This window comes from Lytechinus variegatus, chromosome 8 (genome assembly GCF_018143015.1).
Source record: "Lytechinus variegatus isolate NC3 chromosome 8, Lvar_3.0, whole genome shotgun sequence".
Classification (NCBI taxonomy): Eukaryota; Metazoa; Echinodermata; class Echinoidea; order Temnopleuroida; family Toxopneustidae; genus Lytechinus; species Lytechinus variegatus.
This window is the reverse complement of record NC_054747.1, coordinates 9,515,713-9,541,695: the sequence shown is the minus strand read 5'-3', so window position 1 is coordinate 9,541,695 and position 25,983 is coordinate 9,515,713. Positions and strand designations below refer to the sequence as shown.

Genomic DNA, 25,983 nt, shown 5'->3' with positions numbered 1-25,983 from the left:
TGTACTTGGCAAACTGTGAAATACCAGTCGTCCGTGGACGCATTGTTGTTTTTTGTGAATGTAAATAAAAACCACAATTCAAGAGAATATATGAATAATCAAGACATGAAGTTGGTGCTTATCTCATTAGATTTTAAACCACCATGTCACTAGTACAAATTACCTTCCTCTGATCATGCGTAGAATCTTTTGATCATGCGCAGAACGGAACTACGAACTGGCTTATTATATAAGCTTCCCTCTCAGTGAATGGTACGGACGTATTTTGTGTCATGCTTCAGTGAACACTGGCAGAATGCAAACTTGTCACTTTTTAAGTCACAAGATAAAAATATCAAGACTTTGAATCCAGTTCATTGGAACGAATTCCACATTCTCATCATGGAAAATAGTCAGAAGGCTTGTAAAGGGTACTTTCTAAAAGACGGTACAACTTTTTAGGCTAAATTTCACGGTTGAATAAACAAAGTCAAAATTTGATATTGGAATTTTTAAACATTTCTATCGATTAAAATGATCGAATATGATGACAGTTATTTTCTGGAATAGTATCTTCAAAAATATTCATCGTTTCACGATTCAATGAACATTTAATGAAGACGAAAAATACGATTTTGAAATATCATTGGCAAGTAATGTTTTAATTTGGTAACTGAAATTATCTTTTCTCAACCTTTTCCGTTATGTTCATGACCAATTTACATGCTTCAATGATTCAAAGGTGTTTAATTAAACATTCACACTTGAATAAACATGTGGAATGTGATAAGCTATTTTTTTACGTTATTGGACAAAATGCAATTGCTTACTATGGATATCTGTCACAAACCTTCTTGCACAGTTAATTTTATTGAATTTTTAGGAAAATCCCGATATCTAATGCTTCGGTGAGCACACAATATTCGAAAAATATACATATATATATATTATACATATATATTGGGAGTGGTAGAGGGGACGCCGCGTCGCGTCTTCGGCTCCCAGCCACTGCCATTTTTTTTCAAGATTTTCTTTTAAACAAAATTTTCATCATATACAATAGCCGTGCTAACGCATTCTGAATAAAATTCCTGCACGTCTTCACTCAACGACCAAGTCTTCTGAACATTGGGTGAAATCTGAGGAAGTAGTTCGGCGAAAATCGCTGCTTAGCGACCAGCCGCCCACCGCATTGTAAGCTGATTCATGTCCTCTCTTTAACTTCGTTTGGCAGAATGTAATGACCTAATAATTTTTTTTTAACAAATTTTACTACCTGAAATACCTAGGATCAGCGAAGCCGAATAAACTGAACTTGCTTAAAGCCTCCCCCCCTTTCCGAACCCAAGTCTCCGATAAAAATAAAAAATAAACAAACGCACAAAAGTAGATATTTGTTTACCAAATAGGCATTGCAGTTTAATAAACAACAATTTTATACTTATCGGCAATATCATTTACATGTGTTAAAGATGTACAATAATATAACTCCATACACAAAATAAGATAATCTGTGACTAAAAAAATGAAGAGAACATACTGTACACAAAACTTAACAGAAAAGAGAAAATTCCTTTCGATAAAAAATATCGCATTTATATTTCCCTTCCATATCAAGCAAATATTTGCTTTAATAATGAAAGATATAATTATGCCATTTACACATGATCAGAAAAAATATATAATCAGCGACAATTCTGCAATACTTTAACAGGCTTTTGTCATTAACACCCCCAAATAAAAGTCAACAATCAAAAAATAAAATTATACGAATTTTGACAAGTATTAACTTGACATAACGAAAGAGTATATAATTTGTCTGACGTTGTTATGCACATACAATAGCGTAACGCGAATTTCATTTCAAATTATATCATTAGATTTTCAACATGATCTTTGATTAAATCAATGCATAGCATTAAATTTATGTAAATTTACATTTCTTTAAGTCGAATGTTATCAAATAGTCATGATATGTTTTTTTTTTAACTGAAGCCCGTTCTTAATTAGCACAAGTCAGAATGATAACAAAAATACTAAAAACCGTTCAGATAATCACGTGATCATTTTCGAAAGCAAAATACAATCGAAATCCCAATTTACAATTTTAAAATCATCAAAATTAGAGCAGGACAAAATGTAATTTTTGCATGTCCTTCCTGTTGGCATTATTTCTCGAATTAGTTTTGTCTCCAATTCATGATAATAATGACGATAATTATTCTCTGTTAGAAAAAAAAACAATCATCGAAATATTCAAGTTGTTGAAGAGTTAAAATGCGATTATGTTTACAATTCACTTTGCCACACGTCGTATTTCACATTCTGGGAAAGATACTGGCTCGTGAAATAACGGGCGGTGGTGGAAGATTTAAGGAGGAGGTCAGAGTACGTGGAGAATGAAGGTGGACGTGAAAAAGGACAAGACGAGAAACAAGAAGTTACGGGCGTGTTTCAGCAAAGTTTTGTCCGACAAGTTGTCGAATTAGAATATGCTAGAGACAGGAGGCGAGAGAGAAGGGACAGGAATGTCATTGGGTGGAGAGGAAAGAAGAAGGAATTTATGAAAGATTAAATTATTAAAACAAAAAACTGAAAGAGGTTCATGACCAATATCTGTAGCCAGGGTTAAACCAAAACCGAATTCCCCCGAATGAATTCGGAACGATTCGAGCCGAATTCGGCCTAATTCGGATTGTTTCGTTGGATTTGAATGTTCCCGAATCTTTCCTGAATTTTCTCGCATTCGCGGAGGGAGAACCGAATACTCCCGAAACCACCCGAATACGCGTATTCGGATGAATTTGCAGCTGATTCGGTTCCGGTGTCAGTGTATCCCGGTCTTAAGAAAGACGTAAAGCAGTAAATTAATAAGGATAACATTAAAATGTATCATGCAACTTCTTCGGGGTGGAAATAGAATGTCAATAGGCGACTCTCGATTTGTGACGCAATTCCTGTGCCAGGCTATTTCGCAGAGGTAAAAGAGCTGCACAATAAGTCTCCTTCTCTTCCGCAATGCGCGTTTCAGCTAAATAAGGGCGTCCAGGAAGTTGCGTAGCACATCTTAATGAAACTGGCCAACCTTACAAATAGATCTGATCTGATGGCATTTTCTTTTAGGTTTTATGAAACCAATGATGTACATATATATACTATCATCATAGCCTTAAGTTTTGACAGGTCATCAAACTACTTTGAATCCTAAAATTTTCAACGCCAAATTTCTCTTTAAATCTAAATAATGGACGAAATAAGAAGGACACTTATAATGAGAATACAGTACGGATTTAGGGCAAATACGCAATCAGCCATTCTTCCGCTTGTTACCATGGAAACAGGCAACTGTTATCATGTGGAGGCGTTGCTAATGGTTACTATACAACCACATTTTGGAATGCTGAAAACAACATTCACACAAACGAAAGCAGCATATGAGACATGATGAATAGAGTTATTTCAAACTAGAAATGATCAAAATCGATTGAAAATAGTGAAAAGAAGAGAGAGGAACTGCAGGAAAGTCGGACAATATCCTTTTTTTTTCAATCAAAGAGCAGACTCTATACTTAACCTAGTTACGTATACACAAATAGATAAGTACCACCCACACACTAATTACAGTGCACGATGATTTGATTTTACAATATTATAGGATACTACTCACACAACTTTGTAAACATGAAGACATAATTGGTTGATATATTCAAATAATGAACGCTTCATGTGATCAAAAGTACAGCGTGAAGAAGCGTTTACATGGCATCTATGAACAAAGATTTTATCATCACATAAATATAAACGATTAGCAGCAGTTGGCATAATTTGCGTTCTAGAAACAATGGTGAAAATACATGCACAAACGCGACACACCCTCTGCCGTTTCCGCACCGGGTTTTAATCTGTTTTCATGAGGACGCCAGCGCCATATAACAAATACATTATAGAACAGAACAATCAAGTTCTCCATGAAACACTCTTTTTTTCAAGAGAAATAAATAAGGAATATAATAGCGTTGATTAAAACGACAATACATAAACTAAAACTAGTTATATCCCTTGGATACGAGACGTCTTTTTCTATAAAGAATAGCAAACCAGTTATCAGTCGTTTCATTAACTAATTTAGTTATGGATATCGACACGGACTGATTACATAATAAGTAGCTAAAGAGGATTTTGAAACTCTACGGAATACTTCAAACTTGTAACGATCAAATGCCGTTCATTATTGTGATTACCACACTTACTCCAAAGCAGGCGAGAATGAAATTGATTTGCCCTTCTCCCCGGGAAATTGGTGGGGCTAAGCCCCCCCCCCCCATTTCCCGGGGTTAAGCTTTCCACTTCGTTTTCACACTACGTTCTGGCTGGCTGAAAACAGAGTGAATTCCAAAAGATACGTTGCTAATTTTATATCTACATCTAGTACTTAGATTCGCAGGCCAACATTCACCTCGCTATGGCTTTCAGAAAAAGTCAAACAAACAAAGCGAACCAGTAGTATAAAGAGGTCAAGAAAATATATGGACAATAACATTTTTTTTTCATACCGTTATTAAGTATACTTGGATCGGCGTTTGGATCAGCACTAGTGGCTTCATAAGTCAAGAATTTTGAGTGGGAGCAACAAGATTAAGAAGGAAAATATCCTTAAATCTCCCTCTTGAGTGAACATTTTGATACTCTTAAAATGAAAACCTAATTTCATTATAGATCTAGACGCCCCCCCCCCCAAAAAAAAACCCCTCCAATCTTTATGCAAGTGCAGCTATTAACTTGGATCTTCACCGTTGTGACGAAAGACAACAAATGCTTAATATATACACCAACCCTAGAATAGTTCCTGAGTTCCTAACTCTGCCAGTTACGCCACCCACAATGAAACAATAATTTTATATCATTAACTAAAATATAGCCCATTTCAAAGGTAAATGCTAGTTTTGGTAACGATATCAAAATGAGTTCGTACAGAATCCAATGAAATGACCACCAAAGTGTCTGTTTGTATAAATAAAACGCATGTGCCAAAGGATTCTGGAAGAAATTGTGTAATTGCTGAAAAATCAGGAAATAAGCACAGGATTAGGGTAGAGCGTCGGGCCCGACGCTCTAAGCAATAATTATACACGTGCGCTTATCTGTGTTGGGGATCTTCGGTGTGAACATTTTTCAGCGTAGATTTCAAGATTTCACAAAGTTCAGTTAATGTAACTGTACCAGATCTAGATCCTCGATGATATACTGACAATTGAGCCTTGTTTTACAGACTTTCTCATGAAATCAGTGTTTACTGCAACTACTGGAATTTCTCTTTAATTCAAGTTTGAAGGTATGGCTGCAAGGAAATGAGTTTCTGCCGTGAATGAAAGGACGTCTCGTAAACAAGGGTTAAAACTTTTAAGACATCTGCATACCACACACGTGCACAATATACAAACCCTATCGTATGTATGCAGACAGAATAAAAAATCGATACAGTACACTATTCTCTATATCTTGATAATAATAATAATAATAATAAAACACAAGCATCAATAAATGTTACATGAATAGTTACCATTAAAGGCGGAAGCATATACGAAATTCTTGAATCAACTTCAAGTCAAAAAATAATTATCTCATACAGTGCAATACCAGTGAACATAATTTGTAAAAAGCCACACATATAAAAAGTTACTGGATGTGAATAAAAACAAAAAAGGATAAAAATAATAAAATCAGGGGGGGGGGGGATAAAAAGAAGGCAAGGACAAACATTGAATTTCTAAACGTTTGTTCTTGAGATTGGATGCTTTCAGCTCACTCATATTACGTTGTCATAAAAACAAGAATGTGGTTAAACCTGGACCCTGTCTGACGAGACTAGTTGTAAATAATAAGCTGTTACAAGCTACTAAAATTGGGAGACAAGATGTTATAAGCTAGTAAAATTGGGAGACAAGCTGTCATAAGCTACCAAAAGTGGGAGACAAGCTGTTATGGGCTACTAAAATTGGGAGATAAGCTGTTATAAGCTACTCAAGATGGGAGATATGAAGGGCTAATAGCACTTGAAAGGCTGAAAAGGGCCCCGTTGCAGAAAGAGTTGCAATCGATCGCAACTCTAAAAATCATGCGCAACTCGACTTTCAACCAATTAACAGCACGCATTTGGAAGGCATTTAAGAAACGTGATTCGGCAAAAAAATGTCTCATCACACACCCACCCACATCTGTAGATGTCTTCAGTACCTTCTCCCTTGTAATTAATCTTCTATAATTATTATTAGGATATGTTTTTGTTTTAAAACCAAGCTTTTGAAAGGCCACTGGCCTATGCATGGCTCCCCCCCCCATTCTCATTTTCTCTTATGTTTTTCCACAGCAAATTCTTCTTCCAATTTGAATTGTATGTTGTACGTTATTTAATGAGATTTTTAAATAAAATGACATGATTGTTAGCTGGACACAATGCAGGGTCACATTTTACAAAGAGTTGCGATTGATCCGATTAATCTCATATATATATATGGACATCCATCAATCTCATAAATATTTCTTCAGGAAATTTGCACAAAGTCCTTTGTATGCAAAGGAGAACACACCAAATTGTAAAGAAATCAATAAATTTATGGATATGAATTCATATCTAGATTTTTTTTTTAAATGAGCAAACATGCATTTTATATGACTATGCTGGCTTTCCATAGTTGCAATGATCGGATCAATCGCAACTCTTCGTAAGGCGGGCCCCTGTTATCAATCATGATGCTATTATGGGGCTTCTTCCAAAATTAGACAAGTATTTGATACAATCAAATGTTTACTTTTATTTCCTCTGATTTGTGATGCATGGTGGGTGAGGTACATGTACAAAAAAAGGGGGGAGCGCAGTTGAATGTCCTCACCAAACAATCGTTCTTTGCATTTTGTTCATAATTCTTGTTTGTGCTATTAAATAGTCTTATGAAAACTTGATTGAAAGCATCCTCAGATGGACGACAAAGGAAGTGGGCCCATATATGTCACTTGGTAACCTCCTCAAGAGGACGATATAGAAGCATGATTCTTGGCAGACATATTGCAGTATCAGAACATGCTGCTGGCTGGGAAGCTACTTTGTAGACCTGCTTTCTGCTCTACCAAAAAGTGCCTTCCTACAAATACCTAAGGCCTGTGTATGTACACTGTGATCTAGCTATCATTGGGAAGATGTGACAGGTTTCTCACTGTCCATCTCATTTCTATCAAGTTCAGAGCTACAACTGCTGGTGCTACTGCTAGAAGTGGTGGCAATACTAGGTGCACTACTGGAGCTACGCATGTTTGGTACTGGGCGCAGTGGTTCTGATTTTGCTATGATGGATTCTATACTCAATACGCGTTCCTTTGGACGCTTTTCTGGCTCCTGTAATAATCTCTGACTGTCCTTGGTACCGTGATTGGTTTCAAAGTAGTAGTCTCTGAAACGACGCAAGGATTCTTTTTCCTTTTCCTTAGGAGGTTGAATCGAGGACGCAGAAGGCTCGTGTTCGGTCTGTGTTTCCATCGGGCTTGGAAACTGGAAAAATGTGCCCATCTGCGATCGTTGAGTTGGAGTGCAAGGCAAGGAGCGTGACGAGGGACTGGAGTCAAAGAAAATCTTGGGAGACTTTGTGTCGTTGTTCTCTGCGAATGAAGGTGGGCGCGAGCTGTCGCGGTTCCATTTGCGTTTGAATCGCAGCTTGATAGGGACTGCTTCTTGGTTGCTGTTAGAGCTGTCGTCCGCATCCAGAAGGTCTTCCTCAGATCGACTCTCATTACTTGTGTGGACAATGACTCTGCGTGGTGGCCCAGGACTTCCTCTAAATCCTGGTCCAAATCGTCGAGCATCTAGTCTGTCGTTGATGGGGGGAGCACTGCTTGGCGGCTTGATATCAAAAAGGAGTTGTTTTGAGTCGACTTTGAGTGGTGGTGGAGGCGTCTTCCGACATGGCTTGACATGTTCTTGTTGCTCTTCTGGAGGGCTGGTAATTGTACACGGCACAGGTTCAGGCGTTTTTCTAACACTTGCAGAGTTTGTGATAGTTCTGTCTTCTATGGTGATAGCAGGCGGGGCACGACGCTCGCTAGCCTGTCTTTCAGCCTGTTTAGCCTGTTTCTCAGCCATTCTACGCAAGTATAGTTCTGACTGCACTGGCCTTTCTGGGATACGTATTTCCTTTTCAGGAGACTTTTGTAATCTTTGCGTCTCTAGGTTTTGTTGCTCTTGGCGAAGTTGTTCTTGTCGTTTGAGTTCTTGGCGATTCTGTTCCTGTCGCTTCTGTTCCTCCTGACGCTTCTGTTCCTCTTGTCGCTTTTGCTCTTCCTGCCGCTGTAACTTCTCAGCCGCAGTCAGCTCCAGATTTCTGATGCGCATTTCGTTCTCTGTGTGCGTGCGCCACAGTGTGCCAGGAGACGCCGGCACAGACAGAGGGAAGGCCCTGGCATGCGCATCAGCCACACGGAGTTGAGCGACACGCTCGTGCTCTAACCTCGCGATTGCAGCCTGCGCTTGAGCCTCTTGATGAGCCCTTTGGATCTCTGCTGGCGTGTAGGTGAACCTTGCTGGGCCATGCGGGTGACCGGGTGCTGATAAGAGCGGACTCATTGTTGAAGATGGACTGGCTAGCGGTGATAGATAACAAGGACTGGCCGGCAGAGAGTGGGAGAAGATAGATGCTGGCCGCATCATCTGAAAGAGTAAAAGGGGAAAAGGATGTTTTATGTAATGTAACAAGGGTCATCAAGTAAATATTCTGAAAAAAGAAAGAATGTCATGAAATAGTTCAGAAATTCAATAAAACAAACTGACTTTACAAAGTAGAACTCTAATGGAAGTATTTACGGGCAACAACCTATACATACAAATACTTAATTTTAAGAGCGCAAGCAAAAAAATTTGGATAAAAAAAAATCATGTCCACATAATGAATACTCATTTACATAGGCTTAAATGTTTGACTGAGAAATCTTCTTTCAAATACATAAGGACATCCCCTTCTAAATTGACATTGCCATGTTCTTCTAGATGAGTCATACTTCTTTTCTTTCTATTCCATCCTCTGGCATTTCTACATAAAAACAATGATGGATTGGAACACTCCATGTAAAATCTTACATACTGTGAAGCTACTGTAAGACCATCTACAGGAAAATTAAAGCTACCTTTTCAAGTGTCACAGGAGGTCATGGGTAAAGAAGAACTATTGCTCAGTTTAGATTGGTTGCAAGAATAGCCTATGCTACCTTTCATGATTACTTGCCCTAATTTTCAATTTCTGTGCGGGGTGAAATCAATCAAACAGCTGATGATTTGAAAAGCAATTATAAGATGAATCCTAAAGGCATGTTAAGTAATCTGTGCTGCTATGTCAGGAACAGTCTGGGAGAAGGGACAGTAGATTTCGTAATTCATGACATTTTATCACATTAGTCCAAGGACCTCACATGATAAGAGATCATTAAGGGCAAATCAGTACGCATTTTTGCGAATTCTGTACGATTCCTTTTCTCAATTATTTGTGAATTTTTTAATGCCTTAAAGATTGCAGGAATGAAGAAGAGCCTTACTTGAAAGGCAGGTCCACTGTAATTGTGACGTAGATTAGGGCTCATCAAACCGGCTAATCTATGATCATGTTCACTGAAACCAGGTGGCAAGGCATGATGGGTAGGTGTGGGAGGATGAACAGACATGGTTGAAGGTGGCTCGGTGTCTCCCAGGCTATGGGAACGGTGGCGGCGGCTCCCTGGCTTCTCGTCGCCATCCAAAGACTCCCCGGAGTCACTGCATGATCCGCCTTCTTTCGTCAGGTGGGACGGTGTGCTTGGTTCATCATCCATGCTCGGATCTTCCGTTGAGGAACCAATTCCACCCCGAGAGGCAGGAATGAATGGAGGCACATATTTGAGGTCAGTTCCCGGGTAGTTCACCAATATCAACTTGCTAAAGTTGAACTTGTAGGTGAAGCGCTTGCCTTTGGTTTTGTTCAAGATCCGCTTGTTGTAGTAATATCTGAAACAGGAGAGGTGGATTCAACAAAAAAATGGAATGAAATCTTTACAAATACACAAAACAGAAATAAATAATAAGCAAAACAGGCAGAAAACAAAAAGACTCAATTTGCTATATGATGAGGTCAATCCCAGTTTCAAACTTACATGTACACATACTAGAAGTACTGAGTGTCCACTGAAATTACACAATTTAACAATAATTCAGCATGGAAAGAACAAAATAAAAAAGGACACCAGAACTTGGACAGTTGATTCCCAGAAGGCCAATACGAAACCTGAAGAGTGATCTGGGTTTTTTTTTTCTTCAGAAAGTGGTTTGTCCAAGAACTTGTCATTGTATTTTTCCTTACAACAATCTGGGTGAATCTCCTCCATAGTACTCACCTAAGTGCTCGACTAAGTTTATCATAGTTCATATGTGGCTTGCACTTTCGCATTCCCCACAGTCTGGCTAGCTCATCAGGATCCTTGATGAGGAACTCCCCGTAGTCACCTTGCCAGGCAATCACGTCACGGAACTCTTCCTTCTGCAGCAGCTCCAGGATGAAGTGCCACAACTGGATCTGCCGGCTGCCGGGACTTGACTCCGGTTTGTAGGCCCAGTCTGGATAAGCAACACCACCTCGAGTGAGGCGAGGGATAGCAAGAGTTAGCAAAGGAAAAAACCACGTAAGCACCTCTCATAAATTCGGTCACGCAAGGGACTCAGTTACCCGACTCACAACTGATACTGCCAGAGGCATAACATTCCCTGCTGCAAGAAATACATCTGTCTTAACTTCTACTAACATAAAAACTAGCAAGGTTTGTGACTTTGATCTTGATTCACAACAATATCAGCATGATGTTCAGGGTTAAAATTGGGATGGTTTATATGGAAAGAATAGATTCTTGAAGTGGACAAGGTAATAAAATCTATGTGTGGATGAACAATCCTTTAGAGACACAAATTTTATGCCTCCCGAATTATTCAACAAAGTACACTAAATCAGAAACTTGTCATTCTTCAGGTTTCATAGGTCATGCCTAGGTCATTTTTCATAAGATTTGCTGCTTTTGATTTCTAAGCTTAGTAATTACTAATCAGCAACATGACAAGAAGCCTTACAAGCTATTACCATGGCAATTGATGAACCGCAATTCTGTCATGTAAGTTGATTACGATGACACTTTTAGGAGCAAGAAAGGATTCAGATAAAAGAACCCAGATACCTGTGTCCTTAGTTAACAGCTTAAATGTAATGCAACAAGGTACACCTGTAGGTCAGATCAGCCATTCTAAATGGAGAACGGGATGCTTCTGTATGAGGCATGAACATTGTACAAGGCCCTTGGTAATGACCAAGTCACACCAAGTTAACCGATCCAAACCGATCAGTGCTTTGTCACTAGGATTAGTGCAATAGCTTCTGCCGGTCTGGATTTTGTTTCCCAGATGTGACTCAGAAGCCCAGAAGTTTGCACCAAGCCTTTGGGTTTTTCATAAAGAACGACTAAAAGACATGCTTAAGTGCCATGAACACATCATGATATTGAACCAACGTGTGATCTCTCGAATAATACATGGTTGAGCCTGACCCATGCCATGATCTGACCAATGTGATTATGTGTACCATGTGCAACTGGAAATTTAACTATGCCTTTCAGACACATCTAAAACCTTTCAGTTCCATCACCCCTTGATCTACATGTATCTGGCCCTTCCTGCAGGTTTAACCTAGCTGCATTTCTTCATAAATACTAAATGGTTAGAAAGAATTGAAAAGAAATGATGTTTACTTGAGTTCCATAGTGGGACGGTAGGGCTTGCCAGTGGACCTGAGCCTTGAGGGACCGGAGCGGTCGAGTGCTGAGATGGTGAAGGCGGTACTTGAGTTGGCGGGCCCATGGGCTGTTCCATCCTACGGTACTGCATGAGAAGTTCCGCAGAGGGAAGCGGAGGTTGCAGAGACAACGGCAGCCCGGGAACTATGCTGGTGACGGCAGCGGTGCAGGCTGGTGAGACCCCAACGTTGGGGGCGCTGCTTAAAGTGGTGGTGGCGGGTGGCGGGCAAGGCATCAATCACGGGTGCGTTTCAGTAGCGTAGAAAAATATACGGATCTAATGAGGAGAGAATGAAGAAGAAAAACAAAAGGGCCATTATAAAACCTTGATCACAGTTAACTTTAAAGGTGTCTGTAACAGGTGCAAGATGGTGAGAGATAAGAAACAGATTTGAAATTTATATTTACTTGATAATCTTCATACATCTCCCCCCCCCCCACACACAGCGCCTCATCTTTCCATTTCCTTTTGAACACTTTTTTCTTCTTCTTTTTCAGATGATGATCATCAAAGTAGAGAATTTCAAAAATTTCAACTAATGAAAGGCAATTAAAATGCACAATTTCATATCATCAAAAGACAGTGCAATTAAAACAATGATCAAGACATGCAGCCCCAACAAAAAGGAATAACTAATAATCAGTCGTATTAAGAAATGTCATCAAAGAAATAATGGTTTCATTATCAACAGTGATTATGATAATAAAAGTGATTACAGTACGTTCAGAGTAACATACTATAAATCATAATTGACATAGCAATGTTTATAAAAGTCTGAAGTTCATATGGTAAATAAAATAGTTCATGGCCCTGATGAAGGAGAATCAAGCAGAAAGGAGGGGGGGGGGATAAAAGAACCAGGAATAGAATAGGAGGTTGGTTAATATATGTAAGAACTAGTCAATGGAGTGAAGAGAGTAAAAATGTGAAAAAGACAGAAATAGTTGAAATACTTAATTGTCTACATACAGTTGCTTCATACATGTAGGTTGAATTTATGACAAAGATTAAAGTATTATCAAATGAACCAATCAAAGTAATGAGATATTTCAAACAAGCTCAATATAATACAGTTGACTGGTGTCAAAAGTGATAGTAAAAATACAATGTACAAAATCATTTTTAATGTCTAACATTATTTTACAATAGGCCTATTTATAAGGAAAATAATAAAGAGAACATGATACAATAGAGAATGGAGGAGTTTTGCGAAAGAAAAAGACTGACATCACGCATCGCATATTACTTCCTGTTCAGTAGCAAGTATGCTATTATTATTGCCATTGGCAATGAATTACTGTAGAATCCATTTTGCTATCCTTAAAGTTCCGATTTGAAAGGAAGGGAAGGTGAGGGAAAGTGAAAATTAATCATGGCCTAGAAGAGAGAAAATGGGCAAAAAAATGGAAAAAATGAAGAGGGGACAGGGTGATTCAAGAGAGATGGGGAGATGAGGGGAGATAAGAAAAACAGAAAAAAGAGAGGATAAGGTGTAGAATTAGAAAACGACTGAACAAAGAAGGCATCGTTAAAGGAGGTTACAAAATGATGTGAAGTTGACGAAGTGAAACTATCATCCAATTTCTCCTTTAATCAAAACAAATGGAATGCCTCTGGCTGTCTCGCCTGCATTACCTGATTCAATATAGCAGCAGCGCTGACTTTGACAACAGCTATTGAATGATTATTCACAAAAGAAAACTCTCATATGACAATAAAATTCTAGGTCCATTGACCCAACATGACTTTTGACTATGACCATGTGACCTAAGACGTGGGCAAAACAATAATTCATACTTGATAAACCTGGGTAGATCCATATACTTTTTAAGTTCGGATGACAATTCAACAAATACCCCCAACACGGCTAAAGTTCACTGACCTTAAATGACCTTTGATCTTGGTCAGGTAACCAGAAACACGCGCAGGATGTTCGGGGCTACATGGTTCTCTATGTCCAAGTTTCATGAACTAGATCTATAAACTTTTACAGTTATGATGACAATTCCACAAATACCCAAACATCATAAAAGTTTGTTGACCCTAGGTGATTGATTACCCCAACATGGTCTAAGTTCATTGACCCTAAATGACCTTTGACCGTGGCCATGTGACCTGAAACTCAGACAGGATGTTCAGTAATACTTGATTACCCTTGTCTCCAAGTTTCATGAACTAGGTCCATATACTTTCTAAGTTATGAGGACATTTGAAAAACTTAACCTTGGTTAAGATTTCAACGTTGACGACGCCGCCGTCGGAAAAGCGGCGCCTATAGTCTCGCTATGCTATGCGGGCGAGACTATAAAAAAACCACTAGAAAATGAGTAACGAGCCAGTATATAGTCACATCCACCTGACGTGATATCTACTGTACGTTCAACTAAATTGTTCATAGATTGATAGAGAAGACAGTAAGGCAAACAGGAATCTAAAGGGTGAGAGGTGGTGGGGAGTCAGACACAAAGAGAAATGAAAAGAAAAGAGACAGACACAGAGAGGAGGAGAGGAAGGGGAGAGAGGTGGATGGAGGGGGTGGAAAGGAAGATAGAATAGACAGATGACGGGAGTGAACAGATGAGGATTGAGAGAAAAAGAAAGAACGTGATCTCGTCATCGCAAACGTCAGAGCATTATCATCAATTTGGTAAAATAATTAGGGGGTAAAAATACAAGATCTATCGGAAATAAGGGCGGTACAAATCACAGGCCTACTTATTCCCTCAAGCACATGGCCTTCATCAGGTTGCTTTCGATAAAAGCCGTTTTAAAAATAAACTCTAATATCAACGATGAAAAAGATACAGACTAATTCCAGTAGCAATGCAAATGAAACAGATACAAACTTAATGTCATCATTTATTAATGTCTCGAGATTTCATTCCAATTTTCTTTCCTTTCATTCCCTCCCTTCCGCTTTCTTCAACAACTTCTCTAATTTGTACAGTATTTGATTGTCTGGTTCTGCCTTTAGAATCAGAGAGGAAGTAAATATATCTACGACATTTATTACCACACATCTCTTTATCCCACGTATTTTGAGGAGAGCTATTTTGGACGAAATCCGGAGTACTTAAAAAAAAATCCAACGGTTCCTGTTTCTTGGATTAGAGTGAAGCGGGGGATACCATGGCAACGCATGAATCCTAAATATAGAAATGGAAAGAAGAGGAGAGAGGGGGAGAGAGTGAAAAGAGGAGCGCTGAATAACCTGAGTGATGTTATTCGTGGTTCGGATATGCTTTTGGCTCTTTCTATTTCTGAACCTTGTTTATTCACAACGATAAAAGGGGCTCCCCTTCCGTCTTAGTCGCTCAAGACAGGCGTAACGCCGCATATATCTTAAGAACAACGCCTCATTACACAGTCGTCAGAGCGAGTTTAAGGATCAATGCATCTCAGCAGCCTGTTCACGGAGACTAATGTGATCGCGCGTGTGACGTGCGTCTTATTTGCATACATGAGAAAATACCCCGAACGAACGGTCGCGAGGCAGCGATGTACGTACGTAGCTGGTCTAATTTTAGCACCTGGCATGGTAAGGAAGGGAAGACGAAAGTTATAATTGTATATCAATGAATAAAGATGAGGAATAAATCCGTAAAAAAGGTTCCTGTATCTATATTGGACTACAGAGAGAAGACCCATTGAATTAGCGTTCGCGGTGCTTATAACCATTTACAAATCCCCATCGAGTGGGAATTATCAAAACATCCTTTCTTGAGGATATTTTTCAATCATTTCTTGAGATTTAAAGGCAGTAGTGCGCGGGAATCGGAGCCACGCAATTACTGTTCACTACATCTGATAGCACGAGACGGTGAATTTCCGCCATTACGAAATGCAATTTGAATCATTTTAAATGACATTATGATGCTATTTATCATGATGAAAGGCGCATCAACATAGGCAATTATTAGCGTGTGCTATGATATTGATATGACTAAAAAATGAATAGCAGATAAATGTATGAAAAAGTTCGATTCGATCAATAATCTTCGAGGATTTCGAATTATTATCCAATACTGAAAATCCTTTTTCGCCACTTTCAAAACTGGGACATTGCCTGTAATGCTTCTTTAGAGCAAGATTGAACAAGGTAATTAAAGGCAGGTTAACTTAAAAATTCTATCAGTAATACAATCTGCTAGGCTTTATGGACAGGGAACATAATTATTTTTAAGATAAAAAGAATATGGATTTTTACGCGTACGCGCAGAAGAGAAGAGGAAATCAATTGGTTATAGTGATGTTGAGCGTCATTAAAAGTTTGCTAAAATCTTCGTGCTAAAAATAAAATATTCGGTTAATTTGGTCAAATTTGCGTCGTACCTTCTTTGAGAAAGAATTTAATCTAATCATCATTTTACACTTTGCTGGCTTCCCACGTGTAAAGAATTTGAATAATGCTCGTTTTCTTTCCTTCATTACGTGACGTCATCAACACTCCTGCAATTATCTTGCAGGAGAGAAAACGTCAATATGATTATGATACTGTCTCATCAACAAAACCGACTCCGACACGACCGATAATATCATCGGTAACAACGAAATCAGGGCTCATAACACAATAGATTAGCGATTAATCACCTTATGAAACGGCCTATCGCGATCATCGTTGCATGCGCATTTTGCTCAGTAGACTGACGAGGAACCAATCAGAAGTGCTCTTTCAAGTTGGTGATTAATCGCTACCTTTTGTGTAACGGTACCAATGATAACAGCTTTGGTCGATGCGGGTCCCGTCACACAAAGCTTGATAGTGCACGACTGATAGCACATTGTAGTCAATGCAATCAAATGAATCAATCGTAGAAACATGTTCTATAATTGATTGCTAAGATTTTTGTTATATTGAGCTCGACGATGTGCCTGTGGCTTAACGATCTTCATGAGACAGACTTTGATAAAAAGAAAATAATTTATGCTGATCGAGCAACAGTCAAATTCATAAAATCATAAAGTTATATAATCATCTAATCACACTTTTAAATCCCTGCATATCCAAAACAATTATATACAGACTTTTCTATCTTCGTTTTTATTAAAGGACAAGTCCTCCCTAACAAAAAGCTGCTTTGAATAGAAAGAGAAAAATCAGACAAGCATAACGCTGAAAATTTCATCAAAATCTAATCTAAAATAAGAAAGTAATGACATTTTAAAGTTTTGCTTAATTTCAGAAAACAGTTATATGCACATCCTGGTCGGTACACAAATGAGGGGACCGATGACATCACTCACTCACTAGTTCTTTTTGTATTTTATTACGTGAAATATGAAATATTTTGATTTTCTCCTCATTGCCTTGTGAAAAAAAAACATTCCTCCCTAAACATGTGGGATTCTATTGTTTTTACATGTTGTGGTTCAAACAAGACGGTCCTATTTGTCAAATTCGTAAAAAATGAAATTTTGTATAATTCAAACAATATATAAAAAAAGAAATAGTGAGTGGGTGACATCATCGACTCTCTCATTTGCAAATCACTGAATTGTGCATATAACTGTTTTGTGAAAAATAAGCGAAAATTTGAAATGTCATAACTTTCTTATTTTACATCCGATTTTGATGAAGTTTTCAGCATTATTCTTGTTTGATTTTTCTCTATATTCATTCAAATAATTTTTTTCTGGGGTGGACTTGACCTTTAACTAACCGCGTAGATCAGCAATGCAGGAGTAAGATGAATAAAAACATCACATTACCAATGTATTGTCATAGTGAATTATCCTTAGCATGGCGTAATTTCCTTCGGCAAGAAATTCATCCACATTGTGCTGGACTCAACCCGGGTGAAAAGCACGGGTACCTGGCAGGAATTTATTCCTTGAAAAGCCACCGCGATGACAAAGGCTGCGGGGCTAAAGCCATGGGTAGTCCAAGTCGTTTGGAAGCGCATATAGGGACGTTATGACATAATGTGATATGCGGCTTATGCTATACAAGAACTGCGTTATTATTCTTATCATTGGTAATAACATCATCATTGATACTGGCCATGATTATCATAGCCATAAAAATATGAGTATGCATGTATCTACATTGAGCCTTTTCCCGGAGATACAAACCACTTCGCGATCGCGAAGAAAAGAACACAGTGTCCCACAGTGTGTTCACAGTGTGTTCACATAGTCGACTCTGTGAAGATGTGATTCACAATGTTAAAACGCTCCAATTTAACAGTGTGAAGATGATTTCACATTGTGGACACCTCCACAGTGTGGTTTACCACAGAGTGTTCACTTAGTGATGATTGATTTCACAGTGCGAATTTACTCGTTCACAATGTGAAGATGTGATTCACAATGTTAAAACGCTCCAATTTAACAGTGTGAAGATGATTTCACATTGTGGACACCTCCACAGTGTGGTTTACCACAGAGTGTTCACTTAGTGATGTTTGATTTCACAGTGCGAATTTACTCGTTCACAATGTGAAGATGTGATTCACAATGTTAAAACGCTCCAATTTAACAGTGTGAAGATGACTTCACATTGTGGACACCTCCACAGTGTGGTTTACCACAGAGTGTTCACTTAGTGATGTTTGATTTCACAGTGCGAATTTACTCGTTCACAATGTGAAGATGTGATTCACAATGTTAAAACGCTCCAATTTAACAGTGTGAAGATGATTTCACATTGTGGACACCTCCACAGTGTGGTTTACCACAGAGTGTTCACTTAGTGATGTTTGATTTCACAGTGCGAATTTACTCGTTCACAATGTGAAGATGTGATTCACAATGTTAAAACGCTCCAATTTAACAGTGTGAAGATGATTTCACATTGTGGACACCTCCACAGTGTGGTTTACCACAGAGTGTTCACTTAGTGATGTTTGATTTCACAGTGCGAATTTACTCGTTCACAATGTGAAGATGTGATTCACAATGTTAAAACGCTCCAATTTAACAGTGTGAAGATGATTTCACATTGTGGACACCTCCACAGTGTGGTTTACCACAGAGTGTTCACTTAGTGATGTTTGATTTCACAGTGCGAATTTACTCGTTCACAATGTGAAGATGTGATTCACAATGTTAAAACGCTCCAATTTAACAGTGTAAAGATGATTTCACACTGCGCTTCACACTGTGGGACACTGTGTTCTTTCCAGCAGGGGATGCCATACCCGGTCAGCAAGCATGCACATGGCACAGGAGATACAGTCAAAATCGTCGTAATTTGCATTGACCCAAATCTTCATTACCCCCAAAGATGAATATTTTTGCTGTCACATTGAAATTAAATGACGATAATTCATATTACCATCCCCGTTACTATTGGACATTATTACCATTACTGCCTATTGTGGTGATAACTGATAAAGGTCTGCAAGCGCAGACTATACTATCTAATTACACGTGACCACTTCTACCAGAAGCTATGGCTGCAACCAAGGTGTCGGAGCAATGATTTTGTTGCAACTAACTTAATAAATGTTTCTTGTAAATAGTGTTATAAATATTCAATTAGAGTGTTAGTTGAAAGAATCTATTCAATGACTCGAAACGGAATTGAATAGGCTGCTTCACGTTGCACCGAATTATGTAATCTGTCGAGAGCTATTGCACTTGCTCGAGAGTGCGATAGTCACATGTGACACGCATTCATCCATTCAGCTGTCAAGGATATACGTATGTGTTGTATGATAATTAGTATTCACCCAAATTTCCAAACAACCATAGGAGTCAAGAGATGGGCACAAATTAAAGGGGAAGTTCACCCTGAAGAAAACTGTGTTGCAAAAATAGCAGAAAAAATAGTAAAAAATATTGGTGAAGGTTTGAGGAAAATCCGTTAAAGAGTAAGAAAGTTATTAGAGCTCAAAGATTTGGATTTGTGACGTCATAAACGAGCAGCTGCCCCATGTGTTATGTAATATAAAATGCATGAATTTCAAATTTTGCATGGTTCCTGATGACTTAATTTTGTTTTATATTCATGATGGGTGTTAAATGATTTGTCTATTGATATACAAAAGGTACAGTGAAAACCATTTTCAATTTTCTTAGAAAATGACATTTCATTGATTTTTTACCATTCGCTATGTAGGATTGCTGCTCGCATATGACGTCACAAATCAAATAATTGAAATTCTAATAACTTTTTAATTACTTGATGAATTTTTCTCAAACCTTCGGCAATATTTTTCATCATTTTTTCTGATATTTTTACAATAAAGTTTTTGTCAGGGTGAACTTCCCCTTTAAAAGAAAATACCAGAAATTCGAACATTTTTAAAATATCAAAAACTACAGATTTTTTTTCTTTACCATTTCCCACAGAGATTTGGAATAAAAATAAACGAGTTAAAATACACCCCGTAAAGATTACTTGTATTTAATAGTGGACCTTAACCCTTTGCAGATATGTTAATATCATTGCAGAGGTGATCATTCCTGCTCCTCCAACATTGAAACAGATGATAAGACATAAAAAAGTATAAAAGCATACAAGATGACGCAAATGACCGTAAAAAGAGTCTGCTCGGGTGAACCATTATCATAAGAAAGTATACGCTGGTTTAAGAGATAGAAGAGAAAAATCGCTTACTAAAGCCTTGTCTCCTTTTCTCTCTATATCTCTTCGAACGACACTATACATGCTACAAGTACGGTAGATGCAATTATAATTGTCGTGAAATGTATATAGAATTCGCACGTCACCAAAAAAAAAAATGTAGACGTCAGTGTATCATCGAAGGTCAAAAAAGGTTTTTGCCGGGGTTCTTTTTCATACAGTATATTTCCTTCTTTAACGCATTGAAATATAAAGCAACTAGCATGACTAGTTGCTTGCATTGGTTAAAGCCTGTCTAAAACGTTAGTGGTAATAAGGTTCAGTAATGTAAGCTATTCTCCTCTATCATAGAACATTACAATATTACACAAGGTGTACTAGTCTTTGAATGCATTTGTACCCATTAAAATAATTTTCCGGCCGTTACGAACGATATCTAAATTCAGCACCTTCTCTAAGTATTTAAATTTTAATTTTTAATCTAAAATAGTTGTTTGAGAACTCACTTTGCATAATGATTTAGTATTAAAGTAGAAACTAGAATACTGACACAGATCATCGCCTAAAGGTTTTAGCACATTCAATGCTTGAGAATGCCATCTCTATTGATATCAACAAGACAGAAGTGTTTTTTTTGGGGGGGGGGGTCGGGAAATCGAAACAAAATATTCTTTCACACAAATCCATTTTGGGGGCACTTACATTAATATGATCTACTCATGACACAATGGATCTTTCAGTGATTTACGACAACTTTAAGATACAGGCTTTATGAATATTCACATTGCATCTGACTATGTCTCGCCTGACATGTCTATAATCCCTGTCGCCATTTTGTCATTACCTATCGCATTACCATTTTTCGCAAAGAAATTGCCCATTATTTCCTTCATTCTGTGAAGAACCTTATTTTTCTTTCTACATAATACATCACCCTTAATTGTCCCTTTCATCAAGGCCTAAATTGCATAACGGATCGATTGGTTCAATTTTGAAAGGGGGGGTCTGGAAGACCTAAATATAGGGGAGGGGAAAAGATAATTCAGGTTGTACAGGTTTTACCATGGTAAAACAAATCAGTCAAAATGACTAGATCAGTAGTCACCTGGGCGCAACTGATATGCCTAGTCACAGTTATTCTAGTCAGACACAACTCTGTTCTAGTAAAATACGACTAGAAATTAGTCAGATAGTACCAGAACAGTTGCACCGAGCTGACCCGATTAACTAGTCATTTTTGACTGATTTGTTTTTGAGAGCACATCAAACAACTGAAATAAGAAACATAACGCTTTCTGCTGATCCCTTTCTTCCCTTTTTAGGCCATAAAAGCCCTTCATTAATACCTATAATTTCAAAGTTTCAAACATTTAAATCATTCTTGATCGATGTACCGAATCGTGCTCGCTTAAAGTAATAAAACTAAACGAGTATGACTGCTTGTTTTTTTTTCTTTACCCACGCACACAAAAAACATGTTTCAAAGAGAAAATAAGAATTTCTCCATCTCGTGAGCTCAATTGTCATAGACATTAAAAACTTTATTACGTGTCAGATGAGGAAAGAAAAAAATAATTTGCTAGGCAATTAAACTAATTGTTGCATTCAGACATGCATCTCTTCTAGCGTGCATTTCACAGCACCACCTCCAAGATAAAATAGGAAATACGCAATGAAGTTTCCTTAATTCGTTTCAATCTTTGTTTAAAAAGAAGCTCGTATAACTCACTGGGTGCTAAAATCAAATTTTATTACCTCGAAGAGTACGATTAAACTTTGTTCAGTATGTTAATCAAACCTAGGTCCATGATCAAACAAACAAAGAGTTTCAAACTGCAAGCATTATACTGGCCTTCAAGATGACTGTTAAAGTTTGCGAATCTAATAGTTTGCATGTAGGCATCTCGTGATGACATTTATGATTTTGTCAAAAGCTAAGTATATGGAGATATTTTTCATACTATATCATTTTATCCTCCCTTTTGTTTTGGATCGTTTTGAAAGGAAATGGACAATCACACACACACACACACACACACATATATATATATTAGATTTTTGAGTAGATTTTAAGTACAAGTCCAGCCCAACAAAAAGTTGATATTGAATACAAAGAGAATAATCCAACTAGCATAGCACTGACAATTTCATCAAAATCGGATGAATAATATAAAGTTATGACATCTTAAAGTTTCTGTTAAATTCACAAAACAGTTTCATGGATATCCTGGTCGGTATTCAAATGAGGAGACTGATGATCACTTTTTCTAAAGCTTCTGAAGATGGTCAGGATATTTATTATTTGCACTTTGCCAAACCGTGAAGTTCAGTCAGTATCAAATGAAAAGTTATGTAACTTCTAAACTTGGATGAATTATGAATGATAGACTCATGACAAACTCCTGTAAAACAGTACATAATGTTATTAAAGAGGAACCAAGAGTATGCTTTCTAATTGTCAATATCGAGGGAAATACCACTAAACTAAATCATGTGATAAGTTACAAATATCATGAATATCCTGGATTAAAACGTAGATCCTGAACTTAAATGGAATATTCATATAGAGCAGCTGAAGAAAAAGATTTGGATTGAGTTTTCAACACACACTGTTTATTCATTTATTTATTTCAGTTTTATTTACGCAGGGTAGCCCTTTCAGTTATAGAACTGATTTACAAAGAGGCCCTGCAGGAAATCTTACAATAACTGTTAGAAAATTTATCCTTAAAATAAAAGAAGTTCCTGAAGCAGAGTTTCTAGAACACATGTAATCTTACCAAATTGCGTAACCTTACACGAAATTGATATTGTTGTATGGAATCTTACAAATTTCCATAAATAAAACACCATTTACCCCTTGTATCAAACGGACCTGTTCTGTTAAATTGCAGAAAAAATCCCGTTTTATGAATTTACAGAATGATTCAGTCATTGCTTTTAGCAAAATCTTTTTTTTATCTGTAAAATCAAGGTTTTCTTTTTTAACAGTGCATGTTTTATATTACAAAGCAAGGAGACACCAAGAATGTTTCATTTATTTCAAAGTAAATAGTAAATGTGCGAGAATATAATATCGACTTCGTCATTTGCATAGTGTCAGAGTACATATACAAATATGAATATTTTGCAATTTTCATTCCTTCATTTCCCATCATTTCGTAAACATTTTGATTTGTTACGCTGAACAGTTTAGAAAATTGATAATTTCTAAACATCGAACAGGGTGCAAAGCTGGTGATTAAACACAGCAAGGTAAATACCACAGTAAAACTAATTTTCAATACCACACTGTAAAAACTGTGGTGTTAACTGACACCAATTGGTGTTAATAGAGGACCACACCCTGAGGTGTTAAAATTACACCCTAGAGATTGAACTTAACACCAAAGAGTGTAAATGTAACAACCAAAGGTGTTGTAATAACACCTATAGGTGTAAAACTAACACCACCAATTTAACACCGGTGTAAAATACCTGGTGTGGTCCTCTATGTACACCGGTTAACACCACAGTTTATGCTGTGCAGCTTTAAAAAATAGATTAACAAACAACTTTCTGGCATAGGCTTACCCGTTGTGGTAAAGCAGCAACAGTCATTCTTATTGATTAAAATAACACCAACAAATACTGTGTAAAGTGTTAGAGGTGTGTGTGAATGACGCGCATTACTTTTCACTTCCTATCACATTCAAGAATCACGTACCTTTTAACACAGTATCTCTTTATCTTTACTCCATTTTTTTAATGCATTAAAAGGGTTGACAAATGACCACGCCATTCACTTTTAAATGTTAGACAATCTCAGTGTATACATGGTAGAATTAAACAAAGTTGTCTATTGCTGCCGTCTTATTTAATTCGCTTTATACAAAATGCACGTCGCTTCATGCATTAAATAACACGCTGTAAATCATGATAATTCCGACTCCCATACATGTAATTACATTACATAACCTGATGTATATGTAATGACTACATCATAATTGTTAATTTCAATCTTTAAGTATATAATGTATTTTGTTTTGTGTTTTTTTTTGCTTTATTATCATGTTACATACCTTGCATTGCTAATATGATGTTGAGTTATTATTTTGTTAAACTACAGGGCGCCTTTGGATAGCAGTTTTGCATAACTGTACAGGCCTACCTTGCAGTATGAAATAAAGAAAACTAATAAATAAATCAATAAATAATTCCTTCGATATCAAAAGAAGACAGTATGAGATGGACACCGTTTATCTAAATCATGTAGTGCATAAATACGGCGCCCTGAAATTCCACGTTGAAAGGTATAAATGATTAATTATCATAATAAGCTTTAAAAGATGTGGAACACTAAATTAAGCGGTATAAACAGGTGATTTTTATTTCTAACATCGAAGAATAGAGTTAAACCGTTAATAATCTATACCATACAGCCAATTCATTAAAGGTATACTTCAGTAACGGATACATTCATGTATGTGCAATACCGCGTTTCTGTGAATTTACTCAAAAGTATGATTATCCAGTATGATTTTTTTCCCTTCTTTTGAATTTTTGTAAATTGAAACTTCATAAAAGCAAAGTATTTTGTTTTCATCTACTTGAACGGTATAGGATAGCAAATAATGTAATTCTCGTGAGTGTATAAGATTATTCTTTTTAACGAAAGGATAAATGATTTTGAAGTGTTTCAGTGGGTGGTTATATCGGGATTGCACAGTCACCAAACAAATACAAATAATATACTCACAAGTTGATACATTTGAAGTCTCAGACCCTTCAGTAAATATTCCGCCAAAACACTCCTCTTTCACAGGCAACTCGGAAACACTTTTTGTAAAAGGCGCCACTTACTTCACATCTAACGCTGCTACAGCATATGACCGGACTGTGTGACGTGCTCAATACAGATTGGCGCCAGGTATACACTGAGCGTGTGTTTCTTCTGAGTGGCGTGCGTTTCGCATCGCCAGCTCGTGCCGAGAAGGAAACGCCACAGCGTGTTCAGTGCAGTAGTGGACTCCCGTTTTTCTCAAAGCACCGCACGGAGTGTCGCCCAGCACGCACTGACTGTCGCATTGACCAGTTGATGCTTTTTTAGCGGGAGGTTGATCGTGCAAAAAGTCCGCGACTGCTACTTACAAACCTCACTACAGCTGACGTCATCACTGCCAACCCCACGTGCGACAATGTCGCGCTAGGCTTCACCTCACAGTCGCCGTATTGGGTGCTATCATTTTCAAAACTCCCAAGAGACTTTGAAACGTTACATTGATGACGAGCGGGGTAGTCTCAGAGTCAGACGCGTTACATCAAATTTATAATGTAACCTTGGGGTAGTTTTCAAATGAGAAGTACTGGTGAGACAATGATCATCGAGGACTGCAAAAAAGGTGAGATTTTGACGACAAGACAGAAATCAAACTATGGTACCCAATCTCCAAGAGTAGGTCTATACATTGTAGGGCCCTTTTGTAAGGCATTTCTTACGGGAAGTCATGAAAGATAAATATTGTGGCTCAGAGGAAAAGTATCCAGACTTTGGACCACACAAAGCCTGTGGTTCGAATCCTCTGACTAGGCCTTTATCTACATTCATGAGCAGTAAATGTGTACCTGCTATGCATGGTATGGGTAAATT

The 25,983-nt window shown here is 37.6% G+C and overlaps 1 protein-coding gene across 4 annotated transcripts in view; it reads right to left on the bottom strand.

Moving 5' to 3' along the window:
• Positions 1-6,637: 6,637 nt before the first annotated feature.
• Positions 6,638-25,983, bottom strand: part of LOC121419942 (serine/arginine repetitive matrix protein 1-like) — a 47,817-nt gene continuing 28,471 nt past the window's right edge. For 2 of the 4 annotated variants that reach the window (XM_041614430.1, XM_041614429.1), the window contains exons 3-6: positions 11,779-12,100; positions 10,384-10,621; positions 9,553-9,997; positions 6,638-8,674 (exon numbers count right to left, since the gene is read on the bottom strand). In XM_041614430.1, coding sequence (XP_041470364.1) covers positions 7,163-8,674; positions 9,553-9,997; positions 10,384-10,621; positions 11,779-12,058 — 2,475 coding nt within the window. In that variant the 5' untranslated portion in view covers positions 12,059-12,100 and the 3' untranslated portion in view covers positions 6,638-7,162. Of the gene's footprint in view, positions 8,675-9,552; positions 9,998-10,383; positions 10,622-11,778; positions 12,101-25,092; positions 25,111-25,983 lie in introns of those variants that run through there. The other 2 variants (XM_041614431.1, XM_041614432.1) reach the window with 2 other exon arrangements.